The sequence below is a fragment of the Pezoporus occidentalis genome, unplaced genomic scaffold, assembly GCF_034315485.1.
Source record: "Pezoporus occidentalis ecotype Australia unplaced genomic scaffold, CSIRO_AGI_Poc_V1 ctg493, whole genome shotgun sequence".
NCBI classification, from domain to species: Eukaryota; Metazoa; Chordata; class Aves; order Psittaciformes; family Psittacidae; genus Pezoporus; species Pezoporus occidentalis.
Genome location: NW_026915828.1, coordinates 52082 through 64166, shown reverse-complemented (window position 1 = coordinate 64166; position 12085 = coordinate 52082). Strand labels below are relative to the sequence as shown.

Sequence of the window (12085 nt, the reverse complement as noted above, 5' to 3'; positions counted from 1 at the left end):
TGACTATAAGGGGCTATAAGATAGTGTCCATGCACTTATCTATACACATGAGGGGCATATGGATACGGGGGGGCTATAAGTATATGGAAGGGGTATAAGCTCCAGGGTGTATAAATACCACGGAGGGGGGGAATATAAATACCCAAAGGTATAAATCCTATGGTAGGTAAATAGCTGCGAGAGGGGGTGTCTAAAAACCCCCAAGGAGCCATAAATGTGCTATAAAGAGGGGGGGGGAATAGAACATATAGCGGGGGTGGTGACAGTGACACCCATGTGCCCCCCCGCCCCAAGGAGAACCGGAGCCTGACCCTGAAGCTGCGCAAGCGGAAGCCGGACAAGAAGGTGGAGTGGTCCAGTGACACCGTGGACAATGAGCACCTGGGCCGCCGCTCCTCCAAGTGTGAGTGGGGACCCCCCCGTGCCTCCCCCACCTCCCCATCGCGGACATTGGGGAGCCCCCCCTGACACCCCCTTTTTTGTGTGCCCCCCCCCTTGCACCTCAGGCTGCTGCATCTATGAGAAGCCGCGAGCGTTCGGGGAGAGCTCAACCGAGAGCGAGGAGGAGGAGGAGGAAGAGGAGGAGGAAGCAGCCGGGGGGGCGGCCAGGGTGGGGCACGATGGTTGCGGCCACCTCCATTGCATCAGGGGACACAAACGGGGGCAGAGGCAGCGTGGGGGGGACACGGGGGGGCCCCAAGCACAACCCCCTGGGCCCCCAACCCCTATGGAGCACTGAGGAGTCCCCTATGGAGGCTCCTGGATACCCCCCCCCCATCAAATATTGACTCTGGACTGGACCCCCCCATCCCCCAGCATCACATCAGGGGTTGACTCCCCCCAGATCAATGCCTGACCCCCACAATGCCTGAGCCCCCCCTCCCCAAACCACCATTGCCTGAACCCCTCCCATCACTGCCTGAGCCCCCCCCCCAATCAACACTGCCACCCCCCACATGCACCCCACTGTTTGGGGGGGGCGTTTTGGGGTGCTCCCCCCCCCCAACATGGCACCTGTGGGCATTAAAGGTGGCACTGCTGTGACTGCTGCTGTGGCGCTCGGTGGGGGGGGGCACGGTGTTTATTGGGGTGTCAATGGGGGGGGGACGGCTTGGGGTGGGTCCCCCCACCCTCAGGTGGCTCCTTAGGGGGTGGGGGGCCGGGGGTGGTGGTGGCAGCGGCGTCAGCTCGGAGCTGGGCCCCCAGGCTGTGGGGAGAAGGGAATGGGGGGGGTTAATGACAGGAAGGGGGGGGCACCTTTGGGGTGTCACCGGGCCGGGGAGTGTCCCCATGGGAGGGACCAGGAGCCACCAAAACAAGCGTCACCCCCCAGCAATGTCACCCGACCGGCTGGGCCTGGCACGGGACTCAATGAGCGGGAGTGTCCCCCCCCTGCGGCACCGCACCGCACGTGAGGGATGGGGCACGGGGTCATGGCCCCCCCCTGCACCCCAAAGGCACCCACAGCATCCCCTCTGCACCCCAATGGCACCCACAGCACACCCACATCTCCCCCCGCACCCCAAAGGCACCCACAGCACCCCCCCTGCACCCCAATGGCACCCACAGCACACCCAGATCTCCCCCCTTGCACCCCAATGGCACCCACATCCCCCCCCCACCCCAATGGCACTCACAGCACACCCAGATCTCCCCCGCTGCACCCTAATGTCACCCACATCCCCCCCCCGCACCCCAATGGCACCCACAGCACACCCAGACCCCCCCCAACTCCACAGCACCCACTTAAAACATTAGGGTTCCCCAATTCCCCTTCACCCCCCCAAGTCACCCCCTGGGTCCCCTTAATTCCCCCCATTCCTTCCAGGCACCCCCATATCCCCCCACTTCCTTCACAGCCCCGCAAGCCCCCCCTTGACCCATGGCCCTCCTGGACCCACAGCCCCCAGTTCCCCTCTATTGCCCCTGAGCACTGGATCCCCCCAGCCTCCCCTTGACCCACGGGTTCCCCCAGCCCCCTTGGTCCCCCCAAGTCCCTCCTGGACCCCCGAGTCCGTCCCCCCCCAGGCGCCCAAGTGCCCCCTTGGCACTGGGTCCCCCCCCAGCCCCCCAAGTGCCCCCTTGGCACTGGGTCCTCCCCAGCCCCCCAAGTGCCCCCCCTGCCCTCACCTGCGGCTCTGGGGACGCCGGGGGGCCGCGGGGGTGCCCCGGGCCAGGCGCTGCGCGATGCGGGTCTCCACGGCCAAAGCCACGGGGGTGCGGAGCCGGTGCGGGGCAGCGGTGCGGTGGCACCGGGGGCAGCTGAGGGCGGCGCCGGGGCCGGGAGGGGGAGCGGGGGTCCCGGCGGTGCGGAGGCAGCGGCGGCAGCAGCTGTGGTTGCAGGGCAGCAGCACCGGGTCCCGCAGCGGCTGCCCGCAGGCCGGGCACAGCGTGTCCCGGGCCAGGCGAGCCAGCGGGCCCCGCTCCGGCGGCACCGAGGGGGCCATGGAAGCGTGTGCGGGAGCGGGGAGGTGTGAGCGGGGAGGGAGGGACGGGGCGGGGCGGGAGGTGGGACATGGACATGGACACGGAGGGAGGGAGGTGCAGGAGGAGGGTCCGGGAAGGAGACGAGGGTATGGAGGATGTAGGGAGAGAGGTGGGCACGGAGGGAGATGGGGGTACACAAGGGACATGGACGGGCAGAGGGACGTGGACATGGGACATGGATGGACATAAACAGAGATATGGGACATAAATGGAAAGAGATATGGGACATGGATGGACATAAACAGAGAGAGATATGGGACATAAACAGAGAGAGATATGGGACATGGATGGACATAAATGGACATGGATAGACATAAATGGACAGAGATATGGGACATGGATGGACGTAAACTGACAGAGATATGGGACATGGATGGACATAAATGGACAGAGGGACATGGATATGAGACATGGGTGGACATAAAGGACAGAGGAACAGAGATATGGGACATGGATGGACACAGGAGGACATGGGGACACAGCTCTGCCACATGCCTGCCCCCCCACCACAGGCCACCGGTGCTGCCCCAACCAAACCCAGTCCGGTGCCGGTGAGATAGAGCCAAATCCCAGCAGGGGTGGATCCCTGCATCCCAGACCTTGAAGAGCCAAATCCCAGTAGTGCTGGATCAGCGCATCCCAGTGGTTCCAGATGTGAGAGCCAAATCCCAGTAGTGCTGGACCAGTGCATCCCAGCGGTCCCAGACATCAGAGAGCCGCAGACCCCAGTTGTGCCAGCCCTTGGAGAGCCGAATCCCAGCGGGAGCTCCTCACCGCTCCGGAGCTATCCCTGTCATTCCCAGTCCGTGGGCGAGCGGATGACGAGCGGAGCCGCGTTCTTCCTGCCGGCGCGGATCCCGGGATAGAAGAGGGGCCAGACCTTCTCGGTGAAGGTGGCGGTGAAGGTGTAGATGTGGGAGCGATCGGTCACGTTGTAGAAGGCCACTTTTCCAGCCTCGTAATCCAGGAAGACCCCGACGCGCTTCGGCTTCACCCGCAGCGTCAGCGGCGTGAAGGGGGTGGTGGTGGCCGCGTACTTGTCCCCATTCCAGAGCCGGACGCGCCAGTATCCCGCCTCCGGCAAGGGGGTCAGTTCCCCTTTCCTGCTCACCGAATCCTTGCACACTCCCAAAGCCCAGTGGGTTTTATCCCCGACTTCCACCTCCCAGTAGTGCCTGCCGGAGGTGAAGCCCTGCGCCGCCAGCACGCAGGGGTAGATGGTGAAGCGCCGCGGGGAATCGGGCACATCCCGCGGCCCCACTTCCACAAAGCGGACGCTTTTCCGGTCCTCCGATAACACCAGGTTGGGATGAGCCGTGTCGGGATCCAGCGTCACCTCCCCTGCGTGGCCACGGCCGCGTTTAGGAGGGGAGGGATGCGGATAAAGGGGGGGGAATCAGGGATGATGGATGGATGGATGGGGGGGGGCTCACCGAGGAGGTGCCGCGTGAGCTTGCGCAGGGTGAAGTACTGCCGCGGGAAGCTGCCGAAGTTCTTCTCCAGCTCGATAGGAATGGAAACGGGATCATCCACGGGAGCCGCCGCTGCCTCGCACCTGGGGGCAGGTGTGATGCTCCGGCTGAGCGAAACGCCCCAAAATCCTGCTTTTCTGCCCCAAAACGCAGGCCTGGATTGCTCTTACCTGGCCAGAGTGTCCTTGATGTCCTAAACAGGAGAAGGAGGAGGAAAATGAGGGTTTAGTGGGATAGATCCCCCCAGATCCATGCTCTAGGAATCCTATCCCCAGCCATGATGCCATTCCTGCTGCCAATTCCCTCCCCAGAGTTCCCAATCCCATCCCCTGGGATCCTGTCCCTAAACCCAATCCATCCCTACAACAAATCCCATCCCCGGAGACTATCCTATCCCCAGCAACCAATCCCTAGGAATCCCATTCCCAAAATCAACCCTACCCCCTGGGGCAATCCCATCCCCAAAACTAATCCCATCCCTAGGAATCCCATTCCCAAAATCAACCCTAGCCACCGGGGTGATCCCATCCCCAAACCTAATCCCATCCCTAAGAATCCCCTTCCCAAAATCAACCCTACCCCCCAGAGTTATCCCATCCCCAAAACTAACCCCGTCTGCCAGGATCCTGCCCCCCAAACCCAATCCTATCCCTAGGAATCCCATCCCCAAAATCAATCCTTCCCCTTTTAGCGATTCCACCCCCAAACCCAATCCCATCCACAGGGACACCATCCCCAAACCAGCGCCAACCCCATCCCCACGGCTCACCCCACTCCATCCCCGTTCCCTGCTCACCCGGAGCATCTCGGCTCCCGGCTGCAGGCACTTCTCCTGGAGCTGGGATACGAGGGCGGCGAGGCCACGGCGCTGCTCTTCCAGGCGCTCCAGGTTGGCCTGGAGCCGCTCCAGGATCTCCTGCTCCTCGTCCTCCAGGCGCCGCAGTAGCAGCTGCTCCTCCTGAGCCAGCAGCGCCCGCAGCTCCTCGAACTCCTGAGCGATGCGGTCCCGCCGCCCGGACACCAGCCTCTGGGATAACGGGATCAGCACCGGGAGCCGGTCCCGGACGGGGTCCCCCCCCGTCAGCCATCACCCACCTTCAGCTGGGCCGGCTTCTGCTCCTCGCGCGCGTGGCAGCCGCTCAGCACTTCCAGCTTCTGCTCCAGCGGCTCCAGGCAGCGCTGCAGCTTCTCCTGCCCAGGGAGAGAAGTGGGATGGGATGGGATAGGGTGGGATCCTCCTGCTCCAAAGCCCAAACCCAGCCCCAAAGCCCTTCTCCATCCCTGAACCCTTCCTCCATCCCTGAGTCTCTTCTCCATCCCTGAATCCCTCCTCCATCCTCAAGTCCCTGCTCTGTCTCTGGGTCCTTTCTCCATCCCTGTATCCCTGCTCCATCCCTGAATCCCTTCTCTACCGAGACGAGTGAGCGAGCAATGCCCTTCCTGGATAACCCTGGCACTCAACCTGGAATCAGGAACCAACCGGATCCCAAGTGCCCTCTAAAAGCAGCCGCAGGAAAGAAATTTGGGGCTCAGTCCCATCAGGAGGGGTTGGAAAATGAAACTGGGATGAGCAGCATCACAAAACCCCTCCAGAAACAGCCTCGGGGAGGGAATTAGAGGCTGAAAACGGGATTGGGACAAAATGGAACCAAAAACCCTTCCAGAAACGGCCTCGGGGAGGGAATTTGGGGCTGAAAATGGGGATTGGGACAAAATGGAGCCCAAAACCACTCCAGAAACAGCCTCGGGGAGGGAATTTGGGGTTGAAAACAGGGATTTGGATAAAATAGAACACCCCCCCCCATCATCACCTTGTACTCCCTGGCAGCCGCCTCGAGGGGCACGAGGACGTGGGCCCGGTGCGCGTGTGAGATCTGGCAGAGGAGGCAGACGGGGGCTTGGTCGTCGCGGCAGAAGCGCGCCAGGGCCTGTCCGTGGGTCTGGCAGCGGGCGCCGTCGGGGGCCTTGCGCTTGGTGCCGCGGAGCTGCCGCGCCGCCTCCACCATGTTGCCGAGCTGTCGGTTGGGGCGGAGGGCGCGGCGCCGAGAGGTCTTGCGGCAGACGGGGCAGGGGAAGTCGCGCGCCAGCTCTGCCCACCAGCGCGTGATGCAGGCGCGGCAGAAGTTGTGCCCGCACTCGAGGAGGACGGGGTCCCGCAGGTACTCGAGGCACACGGAGCAGCTGGCTTCCACCCGCAGCGTCTCCAAGGGGTCGGAGCAGGACATGGTGGGGGTTCTGGGGTGTGGGGGGGGAACGGCATCAGTGGGGGCGAGGTGACGACGTCATCTTCACCGGTGCTTTCTGGGGGGAAAATGGGTGAATTCGGTTAAAATGGAAACGTGGTGGTGGGGAGCCCAGCAGGAAACGTGGGCGCCAAAGAGGAATTTTGAGGGAGAATGATGTCAGTTTGGGCAAAGTGATGACATCATCTTCACCGGTGCATTCTGAGGGTACCTATAGTAAGGTCCCTATGGAGAGCTCACTATAGGGACCTCCTATAGCAAGTCCCTATAGGGGATCCTTATAGCAGGTGCCTATAGCAGGTCTCTATGGTGGGGTCGCTACAGGGGGCTCCTATGGAAGGTACCTATAGGGGATCCTTATAGCAGGTTCCTATGGTGGGGTCGCTACGGGGGGCTCCTATAGCAGGTCCCTATGGTGGGGTCACTATAGGGGGCTCCTATAGCAGGTCCCTATGGCGGGGTCACTATAGGGGGCTCCTATAGCAGGTCCCTATAGCAGGTCCCTATGGCGGGGTTGCTATAGGGCTCTCCTATAGCAGGTCCCTATGGCAGGGTCGCTATAGGGCTCTCCTATAGCAGGTCCCTATGGCGGGGTCGCTATAGGGCTCTCCTATAGCAGGTCCCTATGGCGGGGTCGCTGTAGGGTTCTCCTATAGCAGGTCCCTATGGTGGGGTCACTATAGGGCTCTCCTATAGCAGGTCCCTATAGCAGGTCCCTATGGCGGGGTCGCTATAGGGTTCTCCTATAGCAGTTACCTATAGCAGGTCCCTATGGCGGGGTCGCTATAGGGCTCTCCTATAGCAGGTCCCTATCGGGGTTCCCTATAAGGCTCTCCTATAGCAGGTCCCTATCGGGGTTCCCTATAGGGCTCTCCTATAGCAGGTCCCTATAGCAGGTCCCTATCGGGGTTCCCTATAAGGCTCTCCTATAGCAGGTCCCTATCGGGGTTCCCTATATGGCTCTCCTATAGCAGGTCCCTACAGCAGGTCCCTATGGCGGGGTCGCTGTAGGGCTCTCCTATAGCAGGTCCCTATCGGGGTTCCCTATAGGGCTCTCCTATAGCAGGTCCCTATGGCGGGGTCGCTGTAGGGCTCTCCTATAGCAGGTCCCTATCGGGGTTCCCTATAGGGGTCCCTATAGCGGGTCCCGGCCCCCCCCCGGCCCCCACTCACCGCCGCTGCCCTCCACGCCAGGCCCAGCGCCGGAAGTGACGTTTTGTCCCAGCGCCGGAAGCACCGGCCCTCCCTCCCACCCGCGCTCAGCCGAGAGGAGCGTGGAAGACCCGCCCCCTTCTCGAAGCCAGCCAATGGAGAGCGTCATACCCGCCCACCGGGAGGGGGCGCGTCCAATCGGGAGCGCGATGGCGGCGGCCGTGAAGGACCGCGAGGTGCTGCAGCGACTCAGCTTCCTGTTCCAGGTGGGCATGGGGCCGAGAGGTGCCCTATGGGGCGGGAGGGGGGCTATGGGGTGCTCTATGGGGCACAAGAGGTGTCCTATGGGGCGAGGGGGGGACTATGGGGTGCTCTATGGGGCACAAGAGGTGCCCTATGGGGCGGGGGGGGGCTATGGGGTGCTCTATGGGGCAGAAGAGGGGACTGTGGGGTGGGGCTATGGGGTGCTCTATAGGGCACGAGAGGGGCCCCATGGGGCGGGGGGGCCTAGGGGGTGCCCTATGGGGCACAAGAGGGGCCTATGGGGCAGTGAGGGGGGCTACGGGGTGCTCTATGGGGCACAAGAGGGGTCCCTATGGGGCAGTGGGGGGGAGGCTATGGGGAGCTCTATAGGGCAGGAGAGGGGCTATGGGGTGCTCAGTGGGGCACAAGAGGGGCCCTATGGGACAGTGGATGGGGCCTACAGGGTGCTCTATGGGGCACGAGAGGGCCCTATGGGACAGTGGATGGGGGGCTATGGGGTACTCTGTGGGGCACAAGGGGAGCCCTATGGTGGAGTGTGGGGGGATATGGGATGCTCTATGGCACAGTGGGGGGGGGGGCTATGGTGCACCCTATGGAGCAGAAGAGGGGTCCCTATGGGGCAGCAGTTGAGGGGGCCGTAGCCCTGTGTTGCCCCCCGCAGGCCGCGCACTGGGTGCTCCCGCACAGCCCTGCGCTCGCCCGCTTCTACTGCAGCATCCAGCGAGGGACCGCGCGCCGCCTCGTCCTGCGCCTGTGAGGAACGGGACAGGGGTGGGGGGGGCACCCTATAGGGTGCAGGGGCCCCATAGCAGGGACCCTGACCCCCCCCCCGGCAACCCCTCAGGGCCCCCTCGGTGAAGCGCACGGTGTGCCGCCGCTGCTGCTCTCTGCTGCTGCCCGGTGCTGGGGGCTGCCTGCGCCTGCGAGGTGGGTCTGGGGGCACCCCTTGGTGGTGGTGGGGGTCTGTGGATGGGAATGGGGGTGACCTGGACCCCCCCACCCCCGGATCCATCCCGCAGGCCGGGGGCAGCCCCGCATGGTGCTGCGCTGCCGGAGCTGCGGCCGCCACCGGCGCTACCTCTGCACGGAGCCACGCCCACTGGAGCAGGCCACGCCCCCAGGTGAGTGAGGGGCGGGGTTAAATCCATATAAGGGAAGGTGTGGGTGGGGCTAACAGCTGCTGTGACCTCCCAGGAGCCCCCCAATGAACCCTACCTGGCAACAGAGCGGCGACCTCTCTGACCAATCAGAACACACCGGTTGCAGAAATAAACCTCCCTTTATTCCATATATGGTATCAGCGTCACGGCACGGGGCGGGGCTAACACTCATCCTCTCCCAGCAGAGCAAAGGGATTGGCCGCGGTGCTGGTGGGAGGCGTGGCCTCCCCAAGCTCCGCCCCCTCCTCACTGTCACACTCTTCCTCCTCCGAGGTTGAGCCCTCCTCAGGGGGGGCCGAGCCCTGGACCCCCGGGTCCCCCCGCTCCTGCAGTGCCGCCAGCGCCGCCGTCTCTGGGTGCTGCTCCCACAGGTCTGGGGCACACACACACACACACACACACAGAGACCATGATTGGCCCCAGGAGCCACAAAACACCCCCCAAAACCTGATTCCAGGCCCCTCATTAGCTGAGACTGCCCCCCAGCCCGGAAGCGCCCATGAGGGTTTTTGGGGGGCACTCACCCTTCTGGGCAGCGTAGCCAGGGGGTCGCAGGCAGAGCCGGAGTCGCCCGTCAGCCGCCAGCCTTAGGATGCTGTTGGCTGCCCGGTACACATCGTTCCGAGCTGCCTTTGCTGTCTTGTAGCCTCGTTTCTCTGCCCATGCTGAGCAAAGACCACAAAAAACCCTCATTAACAACAAGAAACGAGCCCGATTTTTACTTAATTCACCCCAAAAGTCACCCACCTTCACAGATGTCCCAGGCTGTCCAGCCTCCTGCAGAACTGGGGGGCCGCAGCTGGAGGAGAGGTGGCAGTGGGAGGCGAGAAGCCAAGTACCCCACAGCAGAGTAGGGCTCCTGCAGCTGGGAGATGGGGTAGACACCAGCCAGGACCTTGGGGGCAATACAAAAAGGGCTTAACTTGGCGGGGGGAAATCAAGTGTGAGTGGTGGGCAATGGGGCTGGGACCCACCTGCAGAGCTGGGGGGGCCCGGGAGGGGAAGACGAGGCCGGGGCAGTCGCAGAGGCGGACGCGGGGGGTGAGGAAATGGGTCTGGAAGTAGCGGGTGCGGCCGGGGGCCCGGGACACGCTCACGGCGCTGCGGCCCACCAGGGCGTTCAGCACCGACGACTTGCCTGCGTTGGGGAGCCCTGCGGGAAGGGGGATCAGGACATGGCTCCCCCCCCTCCAGGATCAGTGCCCCCAGCCCATCCACCGCCATCAACCTCTCTAAGGACAAAGCTCCACCCGTTATGAGCATCCTAAATGAAGCCACGCCCCCTCATTAACCCCGCCCCCTGGCTGAACGCCACCCTCCCATTGGCCCACCTCCATTAAGCCCCGCCCCTCACCGACGCAGCCCAGGGTGAGGATGCCGTGGCGGTAGCGCTCCCACTGCCGAGGGGCCACCATGGCTCCGTCCTCGTCGCCGTCCTCCTCCTCTTCCTCCCCGCCATCTCCCACCTCTTCCTCCTCCTCCTCTTCCCCTCGTGCCGCCGCCGCTTCCGCCCGGTCCAGCCGTGCTCGCCAGCTGCTCAGGTCCACTGCAAAGCAACGGGGGGGATGGAGAAGCACCCAAGGGGACATAAGAAAACCCCAAACAGCACCCATGGGACATAGGGAACCTCTTCACCACCATCAAATGGGTGGCTAAGTGCACGCACCCCTTTCTCCCCCCCGCACCCAGCACCCATGGGTGCCCCGCTCACCTTCTCCCCCCACGATGCTCTCACAGGCCTCCAGCAGCTGCCGGGGTCCCACGGCCCGGCTCCAGCCTCCTCCCCTCCTCTGCCTCCGCTGCAGCCCTTTAGGGGGTCAAGAGAGAAAAGGGGGTGTGAGAACACCCTGGCCACCCCGTCACCCCCCCCACAAAACACTGGGTCCCTACCGGGCTCTGGGCCCCGTCGGGGGGCAGAGGTGAAGGGGACAACACGGGCAGTGGGGAAGCGGCGGCGCAGGAGGTGGCTCCAGGCAGTGGCCACGGCGGGGGACGTGAGGTCCACTTTGTTGAGGATGAGGATGAGCCCCTTGCCCAGCTCTCTGGTGATGTGGGTGGCCAGCGCGGGGGGCACGTTCAGGGCCTGCCATGGAGGGGGAAACACAGCGGTACTGAACCAGGGCCTGGATACAGGGGTGCCCCACCCCAAACGTGTGGGGGCTCCCCCCCTGCTCACCGGGTGCCGGGCATCAGTGATGAGCAGGATAACGTCGGACATCTCCAGCACCCGCCAAAGCTGCCGCCATGTCTAGAGAGGGGAACACTGTGACGCCGTTACTCATAACACCTCTGTGCCCCCCCCAGCACCCATGGGTGCCCCGCTCACCTCCAGGTTGTGCTCAAATGGGGCCACGTCCCCTCCATCATCCTCACCCTCGGGGCCCCCCTCCGCGGGGCGCTGGTTCTCCTGCAGGGCCCTCAGGAAGGCCCCGAAAGCTGCCTCCTCCCGCTCCCGCAGCTCCTCGGGGCTCATGGCGAAGCTCCAGGGCGGCCGTCGGGGGAAGTCCAGGCCTGGCACCGGGAAACCTGGCTCCCACCGGCTCCTCCGCGTGGGACCTTCCCCCCCAGACCGCGTCCCCTGCCTCTCCTCACCCCTGAACACCTCCCCCCGCCCACTGTCCTTGCCCCCCTCTCTGTGCTCCCAGCCCCTCACCGGGCCCGTAGATGAGGTCCGGGTCCAGCTCCAGGGCGCTCTCGGGCAGCAGCTCCACCAGCTCCTCCTGCGCCCGCCGCCGCCGCCGCGCCAGCGCCTCGGCCCGCGGCCCCCCCAGCTGCAGCCGGAACCGGCCGGGGTCATGGCGGCGGGGAGGGGGAACCGGATCCCCGGCTTCAGCACAGGCCGCATCGCTGCCGCGCTCCCGGCTCCCGCTGCGGCTGCCCGGGACCGAGCCCGGTGGGGCCGGGGCATCTGCGGGCGGGGAACCACGGTCAGGGGGGGCCGGGCCCCGTTCCCCCCCTCCGGACCCCGTTCACCCCCCCCCAGGCCCCGTTCCCCCCCTCCCGGAGCCCGCTCCGCTCCCCCCCGGCCCCTCTCCCCCCTCACCGCCCCGCCTCCGTTCCCGCCGGTCGCGGAGCTGCTGCTTCTTCCTCTTGGCGCTGAACGGCCGCTTGCGGGGCATGACGGGACGTGACGTCAAGGGCGGGGCCTTCCTCAGCCAATCACAGCGGGGAGAAGCAACACGATGGCTGCCAATGGGAGGAGGGGTCCACCGCCGGTGGGGAAGAACGAACCAATGGGAAGATGAGTTAGGACGGCGAACCAATTGGATGCAGAACAAACGAGGTTAGTAGGCGGGACTTTGCCGCC

At 64.5% G+C, this 12085-nt stretch overlaps 5 protein-coding genes across 5 annotated transcripts; 2 read left to right on the top strand and 3 right to left on the bottom strand.

Moving 5' to 3' along the window:
* Positions 1-266: 266 nt before the first annotated feature.
* PPP1R11 (protein phosphatase 1 regulatory inhibitor subunit 11) lies at positions 267-1044 on the top strand (the record flags this gene model as incomplete). The annotated part of the gene is given in 3 exon segments (XM_062636762.1): positions 267-403; positions 507-605; positions 608-1044. Coding segments are annotated over 3 exon segments (463 nt in total), but the record flags the coding sequence as incomplete, so codon positions are not given.
* Positions 1045-1065: 21 nt separating this feature from the next.
* Positions 1066-2500, bottom strand: LOC134173080 (RING finger protein 39-like). Its single transcript, XM_062636779.1, has 2 exons — positions 2131-2500; positions 1066-1207 (listed from the first exon to the last, which is right to left on the bottom strand). Exons 1-2 carry the CDS (start codon positions 2445-2447, stop codon positions 1093-1095), a joined length of 432 nt encoding a protein of 143 aa, XP_062492763.1. The 5' UTR covers positions 2448-2500; the 3' UTR covers positions 1066-1092.
* A 431-nt stretch (positions 2501-2931) lies between these two features.
* On the bottom strand, positions 2932-6192 carry TRIM39 (tripartite motif containing 39). Its single transcript, XM_062636778.1, has 6 exons — positions 5771-6192; positions 5055-5150; positions 4756-4986; positions 4130-4152; positions 3921-4042; positions 2932-3828 (listed from the first exon to the last, which is right to left on the bottom strand). The coding sequence occupies exons 1-6, from the start codon at positions 6182-6184 to the stop codon at positions 3281-3283; spliced, it is 1434 nt and encodes a 477-aa protein (XP_062492762.1). The 5' UTR covers positions 6185-6192; the 3' UTR covers positions 2932-3280.
* A 1294-nt stretch (positions 6193-7486) lies between these two features.
* RPP21 (ribonuclease P/MRP subunit p21) lies at positions 7487-8852 on the top strand. The gene is made up of 5 exons (XM_062636777.1): positions 7487-7620; positions 8280-8371; positions 8463-8545; positions 8638-8739; positions 8813-8852. The coding sequence occupies exons 1-5, from the start codon at positions 7510-7512 to the stop codon at positions 8824-8826; spliced, it is 402 nt and encodes a 133-aa protein (XP_062492761.1). The 5' UTR covers positions 7487-7509; the 3' UTR covers positions 8827-8852.
* Positions 8853-8878: 26 nt separating this feature from the next.
* On the bottom strand, positions 8879-11935 carry GNL1 (G protein nucleolar 1 (putative)). Its single transcript, XM_062636776.1, has 11 exons — positions 11822-11935; positions 11432-11686; positions 11105-11289; positions 10955-11026; positions 10669-10861; positions 10490-10585; positions 10133-10324; positions 9753-9931; positions 9526-9673; positions 9303-9443; positions 8879-9151 (listed from the first exon to the last, which is right to left on the bottom strand). The coding sequence occupies exons 1-11, from the start codon at positions 11895-11897 to the stop codon at positions 8940-8942; spliced, it is 1749 nt and encodes a 582-aa protein (XP_062492760.1). The 5' UTR covers positions 11898-11935; the 3' UTR covers positions 8879-8939.
* Between the last annotated feature and the right edge of the window lie 150 nt (positions 11936-12085).

Excerpts from the sequence above, each read along its gene's own strand:
- LOC134173080 (XM_062636779.1), bottom strand. The coding sequence starts at position 2,447 with ATGGCCCCCTCGGTGCCGCCGGAGCGGGGCCCGCTGGCTCGCCTGGCC. Across the intron at positions 1,208-2,130 it reads CGGCGTCCCCAGAGCCGCAG|CCTGGGGGCCCAGCTCCGAG; the intron begins GTGAGGGCAGGG and ends TTCTCCCCACAG.
- TRIM39 (XM_062636778.1), bottom strand. The coding sequence starts at position 6,184 with ATGTCCTGCTCCGACCCCTTGGAGACGCTGCGGGTGGAAGCCAGCTGC. Across the intron at positions 4,987-5,054 it reads AGAAGCCGGCCCAGCTGAAG|AGGCTGGTGTCCGGGCGGCG; the intron begins GTGGGTGATGGC and ends CCGTTATCCCAG. Across the intron at positions 3,829-3,920 it reads GCTCACGCGGCACCTCCTCG|GGGAGGTGACGCTGGATCCC; the intron begins GTGAGCCCCCCC and ends GTGGCCACGCAG.
- RPP21 (XM_062636777.1), top strand. The coding sequence starts at position 7,510 with ATGGAGAGCGTCATACCCGCCCACCGGGAGGGGGCGCGTCCAATCGGG. Across the intron at positions 7,621-8,279 it reads GACTCAGCTTCCTGTTCCAG|GCCGCGCACTGGGTGCTCCC; the intron begins GTGGGCATGGGG and ends TGCCCCCCGCAG. Across the intron at positions 8,372-8,462 it reads CGCCGCCTCGTCCTGCGCCT|GGCCCCCTCGGTGAAGCGCA; the intron begins GTGAGGAACGGG and ends GCAACCCCTCAG.
- GNL1 (XM_062636776.1), bottom strand. The coding sequence starts at position 11,897 with ATGCCCCGCAAGCGGCCGTTCAGCGCCAAGAGGAAGAAGCAGCAGCTC. Across the intron at positions 10,586-10,668 it reads CCGACGGGGCCCAGAGCCCG|GGCTGCAGCGGAGGCAGAGG; the intron begins GTAGGGACCCAG and ends GACCCCCTAAAG. Across the intron at positions 9,444-9,525 it reads AGCCTGGGACATCTGTGAAG|CATGGGCAGAGAAACGAGGC; the intron begins GTGGGTGACTTT and ends GTCTTTGCTCAG.